Here is a 22,974-nt window from a genome sequence, read left to right as displayed (position 1 = left end):
CTACACTGGTCTCATAAATTGTCCTATCTTTATTGTCCATTAGTGTAAACTTAGTCTTCTTCTACAGTCAGTTTTCTCTTTCAGGTTGAATACTGGCATGGCAGATTAAACCTTTGAAGAAAAATGTAAATCTCACTGAAAAATATTTTAACAGTAATGTTTTATTTTTTAAATAATTTTTTTTTATAAATTCTCGATTAGCCATTCAGAGGTTGATTCTCCCGAAAGGTTTAAACACTTTCAAAACATTGCTCTGTTTGTTTGAGCATCCTGACCAGCTCGACACAGTAAAATTGACTCAACCAATGCCATAGGCTTGGGACGCTATAACTTGTTTGACCAAATAATTTTAGATAAGGGGGGCATGTTTGGGAAATATGTTTGAAAACAGTCAGTACTGAGGTTTGTTACCGCCACAGTAATGCAACAGCACACGTTATGTATGTACGGCATTATGCATTTGTTGGCCAAGCATTTGCATCTGCCTTTGGGGAGGTCAGTAACCCAATTTGAGCTTGATGAACATGACCATGTCAGGCCAGGTTTGGGGCAGTTTTTAAAGTATAACTTCAAGGTGGGTTCAGCTTTGTAATTAATTAAAAAATATATTATTTTTAAAAATATTTTACAATAAACAAGCTTTACCATTGTGCCGCGTCTCACTGAATTTTCATACAGTCCCTTACAGTACTTTCACATTTTTCTGACACCAAAAAGTAAAATAAAGATTTTTTTTTAAAACGCATCTTGAGACAACTGCTTTCTGTTTCATTCGTCGCACTTTGTCTACCATTTTTTTACAACAGTCAGGGGCAGATCTACCAGCGGATGAACCATCTGCCACCCCAGTATAAGTATACAAATATATAAACCATACCATGGAAAATACATCACAGGAGATATTGGAATAATCAGAACCTGTGGAGCACCTATTCCAGCGCAGGTAAGTCGGTGAGATGCAATGAGGAGAACAGGCATGGCCAAGTGGTCTCTGGGCTCCTCTAAGGAACCTGATGAGCAGGTTGTGCTTCCCTAATGACTTACTGTCCACTGCATTGTGGTAAGCCGACCCTCCAGCCTCTCCTGCAGGAATGAGAGCACTGACCCGACTGTGCACCTCTGTGGGTCTTGAGATTGTGATAAAAAATTTAGTTGGGAATAAGCACCACTTTAGGGCATAAAGCTGCCTGGTAGAGGGAGCTCTGGCTTGAGTGATCAGATCATACCATTGAACGGAAGTCTGTGTAAGGCCTGGTTCAGAACTTGCAGGTCCAAGATTGGCTGCAGAAACCCTTCTCCACCTCGGCTGGAGGGACAGGCTCTGTTGTGTCCTTGTGCAGAAGGGTTACGATCTCTGCATGTAGGGTGTAGGAGTTTTTGCCCCACTCTGAGGTAATGCATACGCCGCTGAAGCCTAGTGAACTGAATCGCGTAGCCGAGTCGGATAGTCCTGGCCAGCCACCGCGACAGGTTGGAAAGTGACGCCCCAAACCCAGGAAACAATTGTCTAGCCACGAGGGTTGAGGGGAGGATGGAGGGTTCCAGTCCAGGCTGACACTCGTGGCGGCCTGGGTAAGCATAGCAGACAGCTTGGCATTGGCTCAGACTGGGCTGGCACACCCGTAGGCGCTAGCTCAGTCGAGTCCTCAGCATCGGAGTCCGCCAAGACGCTCTCCGATGCAGCGGCAAAACTCTCATCCAGCTCGGGGGCTCCGAAAGAGACATCAAACTGGCTGCAAGGCAAGTCGTTCTCATCTCAGAACCGGACGGGGGCAAACGAGCGTGCTGGGAAACGAGTGGTTCGCGGCCAAACCATGCCTATTAAATTCCCAAAATGGCCTACAGTGCCAGCCGCGCTGCCCCTATACCTGTGGGTAGAAGGCGCAACGATGGGGGCGGCTAGAGTGGCTTTCCCCTGGAAGGAGAGCCACGACTGCAACGTTGCCATTATCATGTTCTCGTAGTGAGAACACAAGCCGTCCACAAACGCTGCCTCTGTGTGATCTCTGCCTAGACACGAGAGTGGAGAGGAGAGGCAATGACCGCATCCAGGAATGACACAAAGACGGAAGGGCATCTTGAAAAAGACACGTCTATAAAAACACGTTCAATGTCAATGTGTTTACTCTTTTAGAGAATATATACTCTTTTAGAGGGCTGTCGATGCACTCAGGGGTGTAGTCTACACTGATGTGCAGCAGAAGAGAAAAGCCGCTGAAATGCACTGTATTTCCAACAGCGTATGCTTTTAGAGGTGAGTGGAACAGCAGTGGGTTTTACTCAGCACATTAAAACACAACCGCTTGCCGCCGAAGAAAAAATCTGTCTGAACAGACGCACGCTTCCCTCCTTTTATACCCGTATGTCCGAGGGAGGGGCATGCAAATACTGTTTGGCAATTATAATTGGCCTTTTCTGAAAGATAAGACGTATCCGAGGCTCTCAAAAGAGACCCCTAGTGTCACTACATCGACACACAGTCGAGTGAGTGACAGAAGGGGAACAGAAAATGTAATTACGGTATTGAACAACATTTCTATATTGGTGAATTGCTGTGTTAATATTTATTATCAGACAAATTTCAGCAGGGTTGAGTTTGTACCTGTGCAGGTGAAGAATTTGGATTCTCCGACACTTAATTCCACTTTATTGAGTGATATTGACACCTGAAGTGCAGCTGTGACAGAATGAGAAAAAGAGAGAGTCATTCATTATATATAGTGCAGATTTGAAATGTAGAGAACATCAAACATTATATCTGTCCACTCAAACAGCAAGTGCGGATAAAGTTTTGGTTTGGTCTGTCAAATCACTTTATGACAGAGTCCTATAGGGTATTGCAAGCCCTTCTGATATTTAATCACGTGCATGATATGAATCATATGTTTATAATTTTGGCTAGTTAAAATTGTAATTCTTGAATTCTGCAGTGGAATTAAAGTGAAAATGCACATTTTTGATATCAGTAATTATGTTTGCACTAGTAAAAAAATATATTATTTAAAAAATTAATTCCATAAAAATACCTATTCTTGATATCAAAAATTTAATTTCAACTAGTAAAAAATAATGATTGATTTCTGTAACTGCTTTTTTAATAGTGTAATTTCACAACGATCTGTCGTTCACTTTCAATTGTCCAATAAACATAATTTGTTTAACTAGTTAAAATTACAAATACACATTTAAGCAATGTGCTTCTTACTAGTAAAAATAAAATAATAATAATAATCATTTAAATTACATTGTAACTAATGCAAATGTCCATTTCTGATATCAACAAAATGCTAAAATTTGTATACCTGTAATTGACTTGTTGCAATGTTCATTTCAAATATCTGTAATGTGATTGTTGAATGAAAGCCTTTAAGATATCTTTAATTGCCCATCAATTTATTGATATGAGAAATCCATTTCCAGATAACTGAGATAGTAAAATATTTAAAATAAAATCATAAAAAGCAAATATTTTCACTAGTTGTAATTCCATTGTTGATATCAGAATGGACATTTACACTAGTAACAATGTAATTATTGATTAAAAATTATTAATTGAACTTTTTTATTAGTAAGAAGTGCAAGCTAATGTGTGTGTTTGGAATTTCAACTAGTAAGAAATTAATTAACAGATAATTGTGAAATTCTAATTTCCATTTTTTATATCAATAATGGGTATTTCTACAAGTAATGACATCAGTTTTTATATCAAGAATTAACATTTTTAATAGTGTAAATTTGAGTGACAACTGAATTATAGATATCTATAATTCATATCCTGCACATGATTACATTTCATTTGAATGATCCAAACAATGCGTAAAACCCAAAATCTTTCGTTTATTCTAAGCCTGTTTTCAGTGGCTGTGTGATCAATTATTTGTAGAGCGTGTTGCAGATGTCACTGTGTTTCGCTAAACAAACCTGTGAACTTACCAAATATATCGCTTTTTATATTTGTAAGTATTTCGCCTTTACATGGTTGTTGAAAACAACAGCTTCAGGAACCTATTAAATGCTCTAGAATCAAGGTATATTCTACTAACACGAAAACATTTTAGTGAAGTTTATAATTGTAGTGAGTTTATAATTATTAAATAATTTTACACATTGCTAAATTAACACTTTTACATGAGAAATGCAATATAATGTAAAGGATCTCCTGTATAATTTACAGCATTATATGCTAGATAATTTCTTATAGCACATAAAAACTAAAATAATGTATACTAGAATGTATCAGAATCAAATCAAATCAAGCGCTTGTAAACTGAATTCAAATTGAATCGCGAAATCTGTACCCATCCCTACAGTTCTTTGTGCCAAAATGCTCTATATACACAGACGAGTGCAAACAGAAGACAGATATGCCAGTAAGAAAAAAGAAAAATTACCAATGGGATCTCCTTAATTGGCTTTCCTTAATATCTCAGTTATTTCTCCAAGACAGCACTGGGATTAAATAAAACACGAATGGTGTCACCTGCTTCTCAGATGTTTCTCATGAGAAAAATCAGAATCAGAATCAGAATGAGCTTTAATGCCAAGTATGCTTACGCACACAAGGAATTTGTCTTGGTGACAGAAGCTTCAAGTGCACAAACAATACAACAAAAAGACAGAGAGAATAATAATAATAATAATAATAATAATAATAAAAAATAGAATACAAATAAAAGTGAATAGAAGATCTAAGTATATATAGGACTACACCATAAGACAAATACATATATATATATATATATATATATATATATATATATATATATATTTGATTTACAGTAGCTGAACCTAACCAGACAGTTATTGAAGTGTAGAGGACAGACTCAATGACAGCTGAGAGAACTGTATCAGCAGTGCCTGTGGCAGGTTGAACTTCCTCATCTGACAACCTCTGCTGGGCATTTTTCACAGTGGAGTCAATGTGGGTCTCCCACTCCAGGTCCAGTGAGATGGTAGTGCCCAGGAACCTGAATGACTCCACTGTTGCCACAGTGCTGTTCAGAATGGTGAGCGGGGTCAGTGTTGGGGTGTTCCCCTATAGTCCACAAACATCTCCACTGAGTGTGTTCAGCTTCAGGTTGTTTTGACTACACCAGTGAGCCAGCTGTTCAACCTCCCTTCTGTATGCAGACTCATCATCATCTTCTAGGAGGCTGATAACAGTAGTGCCATCTGCAAACTTCAGGAACTTTGACAGAGGGGTCCTTGGCTGTGCAGTCATTGGTATACAGTGAGAAGAGTATCAGTGATAATCATACATGTGCTGGAAGTAAATTTCCTCTGTTTCACTAACTGCTGCCTGTCCGTCAGAAAGCTGGTGTTCCACTGACAGATAGACGTAGAAACATAGAGTTGGTATAATTTAATCTGGAGAAGAGCTGGGATGATGATGTTGAAAGCTGAACTTAAGTCCACAAAAAGGATCCTTGCTAGATGTCCCTGGTCTGTCCAGATGTTGCAGGATATGATGCAATCCTATGTTGACTGCATAATCCACAGGCCTGTTTGCTCGATAAGCAAATTGAAGGGGATCTAAAAAAGAACCCAGTTATCTCACGTGTCTCCTCTAAAAGTTCACAAGGGCTCTTAATGTTTCAAGCTGTGCTAACATTTGCCAAGTTACCAAAGTCTGCAATCAAATGTCAGAGATGTCAATCCTATAGATGACAGAAATGAAATGACAGCACAAGTTCTGCATGGTTGCTGTATAAATCTGTAACATGTCACGACAGGTCTGATGGATCTATCTTAGGGATGTGGACCAGGGGAACAGCTGCCTTTTTTTTTGTCTTTTTATTGTTGCACTGTTGTTGTTCTTTTGTGAGCTATCAGCGTGTCGCTCCAACCGTGCTGCGTCTCTTCAGACTCAGCTAACATGTCTGGCGAGACCATCTAATTTAGGAAGCCGTGGGCTGATTAATGACCAAGTGAAGCCCTGAACTCTGTGATTAAAGAGTCCGGCCACCTCACGATTAATTTGATGGCTGCCACTTGAGGTTGAAAGGAAATGTCACCAGATCGCCTGTGTGTGTGAATGTCTTTGCTAGCTTTAATGGAGGGAATAGTTCACCCCAAAAATATAAATTCTGATATTATTTTTCTTTCCTTGTGTCGCTCTAAAAAACAAACAAACAAAAAGAAAATGTATGACTTACTTTCTTCAGTGGAACACAAAAGGAGATGTTTAGCATAATTGAGCACTTTTTTGATACTTTTCCCCACAATAATAATAAAAACGACATTCTGATAATTTATGTAATTTTTCTAATAATTTACTACATAAATCAATCAAATAATTTTCTATTTTTCTGATCATTTTTGGTAATTTTTCTAATAATTTAAATACATAAATAAAATGTAAATTAAATAATTTATTTTGGGTTTTTTAATAATTTTAATGCATAAATAAAATTCAAATTAAATCATTTTCTATTTTTCTGATAATTTTTCTAATAATTTAAATAAATGTATTAATTTAATTTACATTAAATACAAATAAATAAATAATGTTTTTTCTGATAATTTTCATAATTTTCTAATAATATATATATATATAAATCAATAAAATAAGAGTTTTTTTAATTTTTGTATATTTAAAAAAAATTATTAAATAACAATTAACTTTCCTTTTTTCTAATAATAGTTTACTTTATTCTAATACTAAAATAAATAAAATGAATAAAAATAAAAACAAACATCACATTTTGTGTTCAACGAAGACAGAAAATCATACCGTGAAATCATACCATACCATGGATCAACATAAGGATGAGTAAATTATTACAGAATTTTCATGTTTGGGTGGACTATCCCTTTAAATGAAATATTCAGCGTTTACAAGACTAAAAGTAAATTAATGATTAAAAAATTTAAATGCACCAACATGCAGCTTGTTAATTCATGTAATTGGATAAGACCATCAACTGTGCGCACAGATGTTTGGCAGGTGTGAATATTAATACAAAAATTATGCCCACACAAAATAATAAAACACAAATCTGTGCAAACAATTAAACTCTTGGAGAGGTTAAAGATACATTATTTGCATCAAAATTTCAATTGTTTCTTATAACCAAAAGTCAGCAGGAAAGAACAGACTCACAATCAATGGATATTAATAAAGACTTTACTTTGGATTAGGGATAGGTGAGCATGGTTGACTAGATTAGTCCATAAGGAGGTAGACTTACTAGCTATACTGTTTACTTCTCAGAGAGTGTTTAAATGTTTTATGTTTGGTCATTGTGTTGGCCATACTGTCTCCCTGAATCTTGCGACATGAGCGTTGCATTTTTACGATGCTGTGTCAAGTTAAAAATACTTAGATTTTTCGAAACACATTTCTGAACAAAAAGCTGTTCTTCAAACACTAGAAATCAATGTGTGTCTTTCTTTCCTCTGTGGAACAACAATGAAGATGTTTTTCGTCCATACGATCAAAGTGAATGGTGACTGAGGCTAACATTCTGCCAAACATCTCTTTTCATGTTCCACAGAAGAAAGTCATACAGGTTTGGAACAACATGATGCAAATGATGACAGAATACATTTTTTTGGGTTAGCTATCCCTTTAACATGACTATCAGCCAACCCATGTGTACATTTTGAAAATACTATGTAGTTTAACACATCTACACTTTGTATATGTGTAACCTATAGGTAACATACTTAACTTCTCCTTTGTATTCAGATCAAACAGGGAGATGTGATGTGCCACGGAACGAGTGATACTTGTGCTGTCATTGCCTGACATTTTAATTTCAGGGGCGCACAAGTCTCCGCGGACACACAGGTATTAACGGCGAGCAGAAATGCCACCGAGACACACTAAAAGAGTGCCTGTACATGCTGGGATCCCTTTGTGAACAAAACCAGGGGGGTTGTATGACAGAAATACGTGCTGTGAGATCCTTTGGCGTACAGTAAAGAAGATTCTTTACACTTGCGACTCCAGAAGAGAAGAAGGTTTGTGTCATGAAGCCTTATAATGTGTTTATTAGCTAGTTGATGTTTGATTTTTATATAAAATCCAGCACGAACCTATGAGAATCCATGCACATCCTAGTTCCCTTATCGAGAGGTCTCTCCTATTGCGTAAGTAGCTTACGCTATGGGAAAACTCAGTTTCTCGAGAAATATTGAAGTCTTTATGTAAAACGCATTGCAGCTGCACAGCAGACAGTGATGAGCGAAGCAGCTCGGTCATTGGCTGTGCTGCGGCAACTGCTCGAACCAATGACGGGGCGATTTAGAACTTGCCACCAATGGGGGCGCGCCCCGCTTTCGCGCGCTCATAGCCTGCTGAAATTAGCATATGAGGGCTATATAATGAGCATCCCGTCATTCCGGTTCTTTAGATTTAATCTCCTTCAGCGAAGACCTTCTCTTCGCTGGATCCTCCGGATTATTGGAGTCTTTCGCCGCCGTTGACACGCATACAGCGGGACTGCTGAGAGGACGCCGGCACCTTCAGCCGCCTTCAAAGCCTTCTGCTACGCCATCCGGCGCGCATCGCATATCCTTTTTCTTCTGCAAGCGTTCGCCCCCGCGACGCTTTTTAGAATTAAAAGAGTGATTTTCCAAGGAATTGTTGCAAATGCCTTCAGCCTGCGCCTCGTGCAGAGGCCCTCTTCACAACGGAGATCGGCACGTCCTCTGCACTCGCTGCCTGGGTCTGGACCATGCAGAAGCTGCACTCATTCAGGGCGGATGTCCTGAATGCGACTCCTTGGGCCTCGCCGAGCTGCGCGCTCGCTTTGCCTTTTTCACCGCAAGCGAGCCAGCTGCCCCCGTGCTGCTACCTCTGTTCGAGCCGCGCAAGAAAAAGCGCCGCTCACAGAGGCTGCCAGAGCACCCCGACTTCGGTGATGTCACGCCGGCTTAGTCCCCGCGTGCATCGCCGCTACTAGATGTCTCCCCGCAGCCGGTCCATTTCATGAGAGCGGGCCTGCACCCCTCCAACGAAGCGGTGGGTCTCGTCTCGTTCGGCGCATCGGGGGACGACGATCGAAAGGATGACAGCCTCTCTCTTGACGCTGCATCTGACGACTGGCCGGGCTCGTTCGACCCCGCGCCATCTACAACAGCGGACACAAGCGCGGGCACCGGTATGGACTCGGAGATCGTCCGTATCCTGTCCAAGGCCGTGGAAGACCTCGGGCTCGACTGGTCTTCTCCGGAAGAACCCATCCGCAGCTGGCTGGACGAGTGGTTCCTGCAGGGGCGCCGGCAGGCCCCCCGACAGAGACCCTCTCCTTTCTTCCCTGAGGTGCACGACGAGCTCACAAAGTCGTGGAAAGCCCCGCACTCGGCTCGCCTAAAGCCTTCTTTCTCTTCCTCGCTCTCCTCAGTGGACGGCGCGAGAGAAAGAGGCTACGAGGCAACTCCGCCCCTAGAGGAGGACTGCTTCCTCTCAAACATTCAAAACATTACCCAGTCCCCTTACAGGCGGCTGGAAATGTCTATACAGCAGTCAATGGGCCAGTCATAAAACTCGCTCACCTGCACTCAAACGCCGTTTTTACGGCGACACACAGAAATCACCAAAAGAGTCATTTTCTGCCTGTGTCACTAGGGGTTCACATGTCCACACTAAAGTGCGCATTCCCACATATCAATACTGTCCAAACAGTGCCAAACACCTCCCCAGCTCAGGCTGGATGTCCCAAACATGTAGATCGTGTGCCTATTGTCATGTATGCACCGCTACACACAAGCACTGTTCCCACAGTTATAAACACTTCCCCAGTAAAAACGGGAAGTGCTATAAGTGTAGCGCGTGTGCCTGCTGCATTGCACGCACCCCTACACACAGCTACTCACACAGTTTCAAACAGCTATGCCGCAAACATCACAGATGTAATGCACGAGCTAAGAAACTCCCCGCTAAATCGCGGAAAGCTTTATGAACGTGGCGCGCGTGCCCATAATGATGAATGCACCCCACTTCAAAACACTGTTCATACAGTTTCAAGCACTCATGCTGTCGGCATTTCGGAAATAGCGCATGTGCCTGTACTCTCACACGCACCTCTGCACTCGGCACTCAATACAGCTGCTCAGCGTGCACCTGCGCCTCTGAGAGCTGTAGATTCTGTGTTAGCACAAAGCGATTTGCCGGCGGGGCCCATACGTCACTACGACACACCCCCAGCCGGCATTCAGCCCATATCTGTGCGAGCAGAAGCCTGGGAAAAAATCCCCGACATGCCGAAATGGGTTTTGAACATAATAAAACACGGATACTCACTTCAATTCGCTCGCAGACCACCCCGCTTTTCAGCGGTGGTCGAGACGAAAGTGAGGAAAGATGTGTCACATGTTCTACGCACCGAGGTGCTCCAACTGATAGAGAAGGGCGCTATAGAAACTCTTTGAGCGAGGCGGGTTTCTACAGCCGCTATTTTCTCGTCCCGAAAAAGGACGGTGGCCTTCGCCCCATCCTGGATCTCAGACATCTGAACAAAGCGTTAATGATTCGCTCGTTCAGAATGTTAACAACCAAACATATCCTCGCGCAAGTTCGCCCCGGGGATTGGTTTCTATCAGTGGATCTGAAAGATGCTTACTTTCATATCCCGATAGCGCCTCATCACAGGCCTTTTCTGAGATTCGCTTTCGAGGGACAGTCATACCAGTACACAGTACTACCATTCGGCCTATCATTGGCCCCCCGTACATTCGCGAAATGTATGGACGCAGCACTTTCCCCCCTGAGACAGCGGGGAGTGCGGATACTGAATTACCTCGACGATTGGCTAATCATAGCACAATCAGAGGTTCAGTTAATGACACACAGATCTTGGACTATCAGCCATTTACAATGCCTGGGTCTGAGAATAAATTTTGCAAAGAGCGTGCTATCCCCCAGCCAGAATATTTCTTTTCTGGGAATAGTGCTAGACTCAGTGCAGATGACAGCGCGCCTCTCATCAGAGCGGCGCTCTCTATTCGACGCCTTGCAACATCGTTTCAAAACGGCGCGCACGCCCCCGTCAAACGATTTCAAAGAATGCTCGGCCTCATGGCCTCGGCATCAGCTGTCCTCCAGCTAGGATTGTTGCACATGCGTCCTCTCCAGCGCTGGCTCAAGAGCCGCGTCCCCACTCACGCGTGGCGCTCAGGCCACTTTTTGACCAGAGCGAATCACGGCTGTATAAAAGCCCTGACGCCCTGGAAAGCCATAAAATGGTATCAAACCGGCGTGAGTCTGGGCGTGAATACGCGGAGAAAAATAATCACGACAGATGCCTCCAAAATAGGATGGGGGGCCCTTTACGAGGGCAGGCCTGTTTCCGGTTTTTGGTCAAACCCGGAAAAGCGCCTACATATAAACTGTCTGGAAATGAAAGCGGTCGCCTTGGCTCTCAGAGCCCTGCTTCCGTACCTGCAAAACGAACACGTCCTGGTCCGAACGGACAACATGACGGTAGTTTCGTATATAAATCGCCAAGGTGGACTCAGGTCGAGCTCCCTGCACTCTATGGCCAGGGAGCTCATCCTATGGTCACAACACCACCTGCGCTCGCTAAGAGCAGCGCACGTGCCAGGCGTCCTGAACCAAGGAGCGGACATGCTATCCAGAGACAAAGTTCTCCCAGGAGAATGGTCTCTCCACCCTCGGACGGTTCAGTGGTTATGGCGAACCTTTGGCGAGGCAGAGGTCGACCTCTTCGCCTCCAAGGAAAACGCGCACTGCCCTCTCTTCTTCTCAAAAAGCACGGACGCGCTCGCCCAAATCTGGCCGAGCCGCCCCTTGTATGCTTTTCCCCCGATCACGATGCTGCCTCAGGTCATCAATCGGATCAGGGAGGTGAAATGTGCAGTGCTCCTGGTAGCCCCACTCTGGAAAAACCAGACGTGGTTTCCAGAGCTGGTACAGATGATGCAATCTGCCCCATGGCTGATTCCGCTGAGGCAAGACCTCCTCGGACAGGCCAGCGGGATGATTCTTCCCCCCCGCCCCGATCTGTGGGCCCTCCATGCATGGCCCCTCAACGGGTTCCCGAGAACCTCCCCAGTGGAGTTCTGAAAACCATTGCTGAGGCACGAGCCCCCTCTACGAGGCGCTTGTATGCCCAAAAGTGGAAAGTGTTCAGTGACTGGTGTGATACCAAGAGCTTGAACCCCAAAACGTGCAAGATACCGAGTGTACTTGCCTTTTTGCAGGAGCTGCTGGAGGCGGGCCGCACACCCTCCACGCTCAAAGTCTATGTGGCTGCCATAGCAGCGTCACACAATCCTGATAAAGGACATTCATTGGGAAAGAACGATCTGATTGTTCGTTTCCTAAGAGGCGCTAGGAGGATGAACCCACCTCGCCCACCTTCGGTGCCGATCTGGGACCTGGCCACGGTCCTGGACGCACTCAAAGGTGCCCCGTTCGAACCTCTCCGAGCCGTGCACCTCAAGCAGCTCTCGCTCAAAACCACGCTCTTGCTGGCACTCGCTTCAGTTAAAAGAGTAGGCGACCTGCACGCTGTCATCAAGCGCTGCTTGCCTGGAATTTGGACCTAACGACTGCAGAGTTGTCCTTAGGCCAAAGCACGGGTACATTCCTAAGGTGCTCTCTACACCCTTCAGAGCACAGGTGATATCTCTGGCAGCGCTATCGTCTTCAGCAGACGAGGACGACGCAAACTTACTCTGCCCGGTCAGGGCGCTCAGAGTATATTTGGAACGTTCTGCCCTGTTCAGACAGACGGAACAATTATTCGTATGCTTTGGCGGCCGAACTAAGGGTCTTGCTGTCTCAAAGCAACGAATATCGCGCTGGATAGTGGATGCTATAGCGCTAGCTTATGAGGCCAAGGGCCTTCAATGCCCCTTAGGTGTCAGAGCTCACTCTACGAGGAGCATGGCCTCCTCGTGGGCATGGTCGAGTGGGATACCCATTCAAGATATTTGTGCGGCGGCAGGCTGGGCCTCGCCTTCGACATTTATCAGGTTTTATAACCTACAGGTCCCCTCACTACATTCCAACATTCTATCAGTCTGACTGTGGAATGAACTGGAGTATGTACATGCTGGGCATTATCTCCTCCCTTATAAGGTCCGTCTCTGACCGGCTTAGAGGGTTTATTATGCGTACCAGTACATAAAAACTCAGTACATAAGATATGTGTTTGTGTTTGTACAAGGAGCACCCCACCTTGTAGGTAAGGGCGCCCTGTCATACCCCACTAAATAGCTCACCTCTGGCCGGCTCGTGGAACATCATTTTGCTTTAAGGCTCAGGCACCCGCCTCTGGCTTTATACAGCGAAGTCAGCACGCACGGCATTTTACATGGGGTTCCCATAGCGTAAGCTACTTACGCAATAGGAGAGACCTCTCGATAAGGGAACGACTCGGTTACTAACGTAACCTCGGTTCCCTGAGAGAGGGAACGACTATTGCATAAGCTGCCGTGCCTGTGCTTGGTCAGTCGCTTCAGTCGATTGAACCTAAAGAACCGGAATGACGGGATGCTCATTATATAGCCCTCATATGCTAATTTCAGCAGGCTATGAGCGCGCGAAAGCGGGGCGCGCCACGTTCTAAATCGCCCCGTCATTGGTTCGAGCAGTTGCCGCAGCACAGCCAATGACCGAGCTGCTTCGCTCATCACTGTCTGCTGTGCAGCTGCAATGCGTTTTACATAAAGACTTCAATATTTCTCGAGAAACTGAGTTTTCCCATAGCGTAAGCTACTTATGCAATAGGAGAGACCTCTCGATAAGGGAACCGAGGTTACGTTAGTAACCGAGTCGTTTTACCTCTTTTACTATGTTAATGTTGCCTGAAGCAATGCTGCTAAATGTTACAGTGTAACAAAAATTAAAGCATCAATACTTCAGTAATTAATACTTTATAAATTAACTAAATGTTCTGGGTTAAATTAAGCTCTGTGTACATTATCTGTGACATGTTGTCAACTACCACAGAAAATACTAATAATACACTTATAAATAATACAATTACTCAGTCCTCAGTTTTTAAAACAACAGAAATTATGTTTACAGTAATAAAGTATAAAAGCAGAAATGTTCAGCTTGTATTTTTTTCTTAAAGCTTTTTATACTAATTCTAAAGTTATTTAGTTAACACTTTACAATAAGGTTCTATTAGTTGACAATAGTAAATGCTTTAGGTATCAACTAACAATGAACAATATATTTTTATATTAATAATCTTGGTAATGGTATGAATTGTTAAATTGTGTAAATACAATTGTTCATTGTTAGTTCATATTAGTTTGAAATGTATTAACTAATGTTAACATTGTAGCGAACACAAGTTGAGACAGTCACAATGTCGGGGAAAAACTGCTTTATTAAATAAAAGCAGGCAACAGTACAAAACAAGGGCAAATCCAGCGAAGAATGGTCAGGGTAAGCGTTAGGTCAAAAGCCGGGGAATCAAGATATAAACAAGGGGGCAATCCGGGAGAGAGTAGTCAAAGGGAGCGTGAGGTCGAAGCCGGGGAATAAATATACTAACAAGACAAGCGAGAGGAAAAGACAGGGGAACAAGGGGGGCTGGCAAGCTAAGGGGTAAATGAGAGGAGTACAAAACTAGACGAGACTAGCGGGGGGCGAAGATGCGGGGTAAACTAGAACAATAACCAACACCCGTGAAACGGATGTGCTGTGGTATTTATAGGGGAAGGTGCAGGTGTAAACAATGAAAGGTGATGAGACGAGTGCAGGTGAAACGAATAATGGGGTGATTGAGACGAGTGCAGGTGGTCATAATGTTTTGGCCATAGGAGCGTGCATGTGAGCCCGAGGAGAGAGACCTGCTAACGAGCAGGAGATCTCGAGGGACCAAAACGAGCGTGAGATCTCGAGGGAGCAAAACGAGCGTGAGCTCGAGGGGGGCGGAACGAGCGTGCGAGCTCGAGGGGGCGGAACGAGCGTGCGAGCTTGAGGAGTGAGTGTGTGTGCGACGAAGCGGGGATGGGGCAGAGGAGCGAGGTTCGTGACAAACATATACAACTTTTCATTTTAAAAATCCATTAGTATATGCTGAAATTATCATTAACCAAGAATAATAAGTGCGGTAAAATTATTATTTTACGTTAACTAATGTAGTAAACTAATGTCAACAAATACAACCTTATTGTAAAATGTTTCTGTTAAATGAGAGAAAGTCTTGAAGCTACTTTACTATGCCAGTGAACATCTGGTTAGAGGTTACAACTGTAATTCCTGTGGGATGAGTTTGATTCATATACACTTTACGGACAATTCATGCACAATGTCATGTAACTTTACCTGCCTTGTGGTCATGAACTTTACACAGACAAGGTTATTCAGTGATATTATCACACTATTATCATGTTAAACCTTCTATTTTTTAATTTACAGTATATCTTAAAGGAATAGTTCACCCAAAAATGAAAAGTCTGTCATTATTTACTCAATGAGGCTGAGTGAGTGATTTTTAAATGACAGAACTTAATTTTTTTGGGTGAACTTTCTCTATAATAATAGCAATAATGAAAAAAATAAAATAAATAATAATAAAAAAAATTTCTTGCAAAACTGGACTCATGAATTTGAGTTTACTGTAAGTGGAATTAGAATATGATACAGGTACAAGACAAGTCAGAGGAGTTAGTCTTTAGTGAGAAAACAGCTCACAGAAAGCACACTTTCCTGACAATCCGCTCTCACACTGCTCTGCACAGCAAGACTTCGGTGTATCTATAGTCTACCAGTCTAATTCCATGTGTACTTACAACACCCACACATTACTTACAACAGGCTCACAAATATCTGTCATGAACTGAACTTCTGCAGCCTCATTTAAATGAGAAACTCGACATGGAACATGATACAAAGTTCACCAAAGAACTCATGAAGACTGATGGCAAGCATCTGAAAATGTGCATGGTGGCATTTGGCATTTGGCTTTTTTTTTTTTTTTTATATATTTTTAATGTTTACTAGCTCATAAATCCAATGCAAACCAAGAAAGTGTCATTAAATGACCATTTTTTGCAAACTAGTCTCATACTTATAATATTCATGTTTATATATTTCATGAATAATTTATAATTAATTCAACATGATAAGTTTCTTCATTAGCTCACCTGATTGAGTGTTCAACTTATATTTTGTCTCACGTGTTAGCTTGCGTGTTTGGCTGGGCTCGAACCGTGAACTCGCAAGATCACGGTTCGAGCCCAGCCAAACACGAAAGCTAACACGTGAGACAAAATATCATAGAGGTGATACAAAATTATGTGGTTGCTTCAGAAATGTCACATTTGCTTTTGGACACTATCGGTTAGGTTTAGGTGTTGGTTTAGGTCAGGGGTACGCAAAATTTTTTCCATTTGCCATTTTTTATTTTCCTGGTCAATGGCTGAGCCGACACATGCAAATGAAAAGAAAAACACATGCAAATGTGTGCGATTTTCCCTAATCTTTTTGCATCTTAAATATTTCTTATATTATGTCACTGTAATCTTTTAATCACTAGCACACAAGCAACAGTGACAGAAAATTTCATTTATGTGACTTTTTTCACACCTGCATTCCAATCTACATCTTGATGTAGCCTACTCCTTCCTCATGATCACACAACGTGTTTTCATCAGATGAATGGGGGGCTAAACAGTATTAAAGTGGGATGCAAGCCATTCACTCATCACAAACCAATCAACTATTTAGCCCTTTTCAGTTAATCGCACCTGCAAAATCCTAAAACTATATTTCCAGGTTTAATTGAAATTTTGAATAGAGTTTTGAACCCCACCACATGGGTTTATGTTTTCTCTTTTAATTGTTTAATGTAATTTTGAGTGTGACCATGGTTTAAGGAGGGTGTACCAGTAAGCTGGGTTGGAAATCTCATGGATTAATAGTGGCATTTTTTTTATTGCATTACGTGTTGTTCTGAAAGCAAAAAGAAACAAATGAAACAAGGAATGTAGGCTGTCATCTGTGCAGTCTAACCAAAGCAATTAACAGAAAGTGACGCTACCTGCTTGTGATGCGCAAATGGCTTGTACAAGTCTGTTGGGTATACTGCAGTCTCGTCACATTTTTACTTTTTGTTTAGTCTCCCATTCAGCTCATAAAAACACACTGAGTGATCATGAGGAGGGATTACATCAAGATGTAGATTGGAATGCAGGTGCTGAATTTATATAAATAAAATAGTCTCTTGCTGTTGCTGGCATGACAGTGATTACCCCTCTGCGTGCCAATGCTGGCACGCATGCCATAGGTTGCCAACCCCTGGTTTAGGTTAATGATGTCTGTTTTGTTCACCTCTCATTTGATTTAAGATCACTATCGGTTAGGTTCAGGTTAACGTTTTAGGTTAGGGAGGTACATTTTTACATATTTGTCATAACTGTGTAATGTCAACAAATTCTAAAACCCTAAAATTAATATAATTTTAACTTTTCAGCTCAAAAAAAATTTTAAATATGAAAGTTTACATTTTTAGCCCTTTTGCATGTACGATCATACTTGTGTGCTGCTGTTTACAAGCATAAAAGGGACTGAAGTGGTTGTCATAATGGACCAGCAGCTAAAATAGTCTTTTCAGCATCACAATATCTTAATATTTTATGTTACAAACTTTCAAACAATCACTAAATAAAAGTATAAAGCATTCGGAGCAGACTGTTTTGATGCAACGCTACAGCCATGTTTTCTGACATCTAACAAAGAATATATAATCTAGTCAGTCCACTCATGCCTTTACCCATTCCTTCTGTCACAACCACTTCTGGGGCTGTAAAGTGGCTAGTTTTTTAGAACCCTATATGCTCCTGATTTGCATGCTTAAATGACGAGACAAACTATGAATCTTGCATTGCAACGAAAATGATGATGTGCATAGACATTATTCATGCTAGCACTATCTTTTATTTTTTGGTGGGAATGACAACGAGGCTGTGAGGGAAAGACTTACCATCTCTTCCGTGGCATGAATGGTATAAAGCTGTAAAAAGCACCTTGATCACATCTGATTTTCCACAACTCATGATTTTTGAAGTTATTTGTATATTGAATGTTCTTGGACAAATATTTAACCAATCTTTTTTTCACAGAACGATCCAAAAACACTTTAAACTGCAGTACAGCACTGAAGAGCCTGTAAATCAATCCCTCACAGCCTCTGTGCCATTCCCATTAAAAATGGCATGAATAAGGTCTATAGCCGGCAAGCGAGGTCACAATCACATCTTATCTATCACAATCAAGAATTATAAACATCTAAAAAACACATTAAATATTTAATAATATATAATCTGACCAGTGGTGTACAGTAGTCAGGGCCATATGCACGTGTATGCCATATGCTTACTATTTCCCAGGGCCGTTTGAGTATAACATCTTCTAAGGATCAATATTTGGGTAAACCTTCGGTATACCCACTTGTTTTGCTGCTTCAGAAGTCCGTCGTGTTAGTTTCCATATAACTGTATGCGATCCTATTTTGTGAAACTGGTGATTCTTTGTTGTAATTTGTGAAATATTACTTGAATTCTTCCATTCCCCACTCCTGACATCCGCTGCCACTGCCGTCAGTGAGTGGAGAGAGAGAGAGAGAGAGAGAGACACCTTCACACTGTAGTATCAGGTAAAATGAATAAGCAAAAAATATATCCCATGAAATAAGCAGCTGTTATTAAGGGAAAAATAAGTTCCATATGAAATCCATACACAATGCCGTTTGTCCCGTATTTTATTGTCACACACCAAACTGCTGAGAATGTTTCACAAATCGAGAGAAATGGACCTGAAACACACACACCTTTCTTGTGTGCTGTGTGAGAGATCAGCTGATTGATGTTTTACACGAACGCTGTACTTGACAGAAGCGACTGGGGTAAATATCGATGACAATCAACGCACGCCTTCTGTCGTGTTTTCTGCAGCATTATATAAGTGCACATTGTCCCACATCCTGCATGTCATAAGCTGTATTTACACATTTAACCCACACCCTCGCAAGTTTTCTGGAAACTATCGCAGCTACTTCGGTCTGATTAACTGTATAAATCTACATATACATCCACAATATGTGTAAATGACTTTTGCGCTGCCGATCGCATTATTGACAACTGGAGTACGAACAGACAGCGTACTCTGCGTTTAGGGAGCAGCGGCACTGCAGTAAAAAAATTGTCTAAATTCTTTCGACACTGAAAACTGTAACTACACATAACTAACAACTAAAGCTATGAAATAGCGAAAGAAGACATTAATAAAACATGATCTTGATTTGGTTTAGCCTATATTTCCCTGTGGGACATTGTTCACGTTTTCAATGTAATACTAGAAAGGTTTCCAAACCTTTCTTCTTATTTATAAATTCATCCAGATCTGACAAGAGCCCTGAAAGGGATAGTTCACCCAAAAAAGTAAATTCTCATATCATTTCTCACATTCATGCCATCCCAGATGTGTATGACCTTCTTTCATCTTTTGAACATAAATGAAGATATTTAGAAGAATTTCTCAGCTCTTTAAAACCATACAATGCAAGTTGAATGGGTGCCAACATTTTAAAGAAAAATCACATAAGTCAGCATAAAAGTAATCCATAAGACTCCATATCTTCAGACGCAATATGATAGCTGTGGATGAGATCACGTTCAAACTCTTCTTCTTTTGTTTTTGGTGATTCACATTCTTCACTGCATATCGCCCCCTGCTGGGCTGGGAAAAGACCTTCTAGCAAAAAATGTTGATCTGTTTCTCACGCACACCTATCATATCTCTTCAGAAGAGATGGATTTAACCACTGGATATCGATTACTTTTATGGTGCCTGCATTTGGATTTTGGAGCATAACTGTTATGAGTGCAGGATGAGGCAGACAAGGAGTTTGGATCTACGTGCGGGTTTTATTGAACACAGTGAAAAATAAACAGACAGGAACAAATGAAATAACCACGATGGGTAAAACGGAACTAAAACACGAAACATTCATGGGCACACGAACTGGGAAAACATGGCAGGAATGAACACGGGAAGACAGGCATGGGAGCAAACATCGGAACACAGGAACATCAGCGACATCACAACAGTTGAGACAACGAACGACAAGGGAATGGAGGAACAGCAGGGTTTAAATACACAAGGACAGGATGATTACAAACGATAAACAGGTGCGAACAATGACAGACTGGAACATGGTGACGATGACACGAAAAACACGGGGCAGACAACCAGGGATCGTAACATAACCCCCCCTCAAAGGATCGGATTCCAGACGATCCTAAATAAAACAAAACATACACAAAAAAACAAAACAAAATCGTCCAAGGAATGAGGGGGGGGGACTGGCAGACCACGGAGAACACACTGGGAAACCAGACGGTCCAAGAGGGCACAGAGGGCAGACAGGCAGACCCGGGGGGCACAGAGGGCAGACGGGCAGTCCAAGGGGGCACAGAGGGCAGACAGACAGTCCAAGGGGGTACAGAGGGTAGCCAGGCAGTCCACGGGGAGTACACGATGGGGACTGGGTCAGGTGGCCTGAGAGCTGGCCACGGGGCAAGGACAGGTTCAGGAGGCCTTGGAGCTGGCCACAGGGCAAGGACAGGTTCAGGAGGCCTGGGAGGCGGTCACAGGGCAAGGACAGGTTCAGGAGGCATGGGAGGTGGCCATAGGACAGCCATGGGGAACTCCGAGGGCGGAGCCAAGGAAGACCCAGGTGGCAGAGTCATGGGTGGCTCAGGAGGTGGAACCGTAGTAGGCTCTGGATTCGGAGACGTGGGAGGCTCAGGAGGCGGAGCTGAGGGAGGCTCTGGAGACGGAGCTGAGGGAGGCTCTGGAGGCTCAGGAGGCGGAGCTGAGGGAGGCTCAGGAGGCAGAGCTGAGGGAGGCTCAGGAGGCGGAGCTGAGGGAGGCTCTGGAGACGGAGCTGAGGGAGGCTCTGGAGGCTCAGGAGGCAGAGCTGAGGGAGGCTCAGGAGGCAGAGCTGAGGGAGGCTCAGGAGGCAGCGCCGAGGAAGGCTCAGGAGGCGGAGCCGAGGAAGGCTCAGGAGGCAGAGCCGTGGAAGGCGTAGCCGCGGAAGGCTCGGGAGGTGGTGCCGAGGGAGGTGGAGTCTTAGAAAGCTCTAGAGGCGGAGTCCTGAAAGGCTCTGGAGGCGGAGCCGTAGGAGGCTCGGGAGGCGCCGTAGGAGGCTCTAGAGGCGGAGGCCTGGAAGGCTCTGGAGGCGGAGCCGATGGAGGTGGCGCCGTAGGAGGCTCTAGAGGCAGAGGCCTGGAAGGCTCTGGAGGCGGAGCCGATGGAGGTGGCACCGTGGGAGGCTCTAGAGGCGGAGGCCTGCAAGGCTCTGGAGGTGGAGCCGAGGGAGGTGGCGCTGTAGGAGCCGAGGGAGGTGGCGCTGTAGGAGGTTCCAGAGGCGGAGCCCTAGAAGGCTCTGGAGGCTCAGGAGGCGGAGCCGTAGGAGGCTCGAGAGACTCGAGAGGCGGAGCCCTGAGAGGCTCGAGAGACTTGAGAGGCGGAGCCCTGGGAGGCTCGAGAGAATTGAGAGGCAGAGCCCTGGGAGGCTCGAGAGACTTGAGAGGCAGAGCCCTGGGAGGCTAGAAAGACTTGAGAGGCGGAGCCCTGGAAGGCTCGAGAGGCGGAGCCCTGGGTGGCTCGAGAGGCTTGAGAGGCTGCAGGCGCTGGCTCGCTGACGGTAGGGGCTGCAGGCGCTGGCTCGCTGACGGTAGGGGCTGCAGGCGTAGGATCGCTGACCGTGGCAGGCGTAGGCGCTGGCTCGCTGACCGTGGCAGGCGTTGACTGGGGAGCGGAAGCCTTTCTTCTCCTAAACAGGTGCAAACAATGACAGATTGGAACATGGTGACGGTGACACGAAAAACACGGGGCAGACAACCAGGGATCGTAACAATAACATTGTGGCACCCATTCATTTACTGACCTACAGAGCTGAAATAAAGGGTAAAAAAAGTAAATAATGAGATCATTTTTTAAGTGATGGCTCAGCCATTTTTATTATTCCATCATCCACAAAGATCCTTAATTTTGTTCCTTTCTGATGTTACCTTCTGTATTCTGTGGAACCCAAAAGATGTTAGACAGAATGTTAGGGACTGACAGCATCAGTCATCATCTTCGTCTCTGCCTGTTTTGTCAACAACGTTTCAAATAATAATAATTCATTTGTGAAAGTAACTCGTTACTCACTACTTGAGTACTCTTTTAATTGGATACTTTCTTACTCTTACTCAAGTAATTATTTTAGTATTTTTACTTCTACTTGAGTGATTATCTTTTTAAAGTAATTGTACTTTTACTTGAGTACAGTTTTGGCTACTTTACACCCTTGGGTGTTCTCTTGTTAAAAGAATAAAGAACTATTATAATGTTATACACTTCTGTAGGCTTAAAAGTTACATTTAAAAATTTTTTTAAATCATTTTCCTTTGGACTGTGTCATTTCCTCATGTCACCATGTCAACTGCATGTCAAACCCATCACCCCCCAAACCCAAACTCACCGTCATTTCATGGTTAACAGACTGTAAGTGTGAGCGCACACACACTGGTGACATCACGGCAGGGGAAACTAGATTTCACATGGATCGGACCCCCATGGCAAGACATACTACTGTCTCCACAGCAGATTTTCTCAAGAACTTTCTCTTTTAGCCCAAATACACAGATGACAGTGGACGGCAAGAGCTCACCCCTGCTGTGCGGATCACAACCCTGCAGAAACACTCGCTTTTGCTGTTACTACAACGACCACTGAATATTCAACCATTATAACATGGTAACACAATTCATGTTTAAAATGCCAAAAGTGTTTTGACACATTTTCTCTCACATTACTTCAGGCTGAAGTAATGTGAGAGAAAATGTGTCAAAACACTTTTGCCATTTTATGTGGAGAACTTCAACTGCAAAATAACTGAAATAAATAGATTTAGCATATAGAATAGTGACTAGAAGCTGGAGACAGAGTGTCTCAATACTATATACAGTACTTTCTTGAAGCATGTTCCTGTA

General features: G+C 43.2%; 1 protein-coding gene across 1 annotated transcript in view; it reads right to left on the bottom strand.

Annotated features, from left to right (window-relative positions):
* Nucleotides 1-22,974, bottom strand: part of LOC127651341 (neural cell adhesion molecule 2-like) — a 356,390-nt gene that overhangs the window by 90,328 nt on the left and 243,088 nt on the right. The window contains exon 2 of the mRNA XM_052137120.1: nt 2,603-2,677. Coding sequence (XP_051993080.1) covers nt 2,603-2,677 — 75 coding nt within the window. The remainder of the gene's footprint in view (nt 1-2,602; nt 2,678-22,974) is intronic.

Source organism: Xyrauchen texanus, chromosome 11 (genome assembly GCF_025860055.1).
Source record: "Xyrauchen texanus isolate HMW12.3.18 chromosome 11, RBS_HiC_50CHRs, whole genome shotgun sequence".
Lineage (NCBI taxonomy): Eukaryota > Metazoa > Chordata > Actinopteri > Cypriniformes > Catostomidae > Xyrauchen > Xyrauchen texanus.
This window is presented reverse-complemented; position numbering and strand designations above follow the sequence as displayed.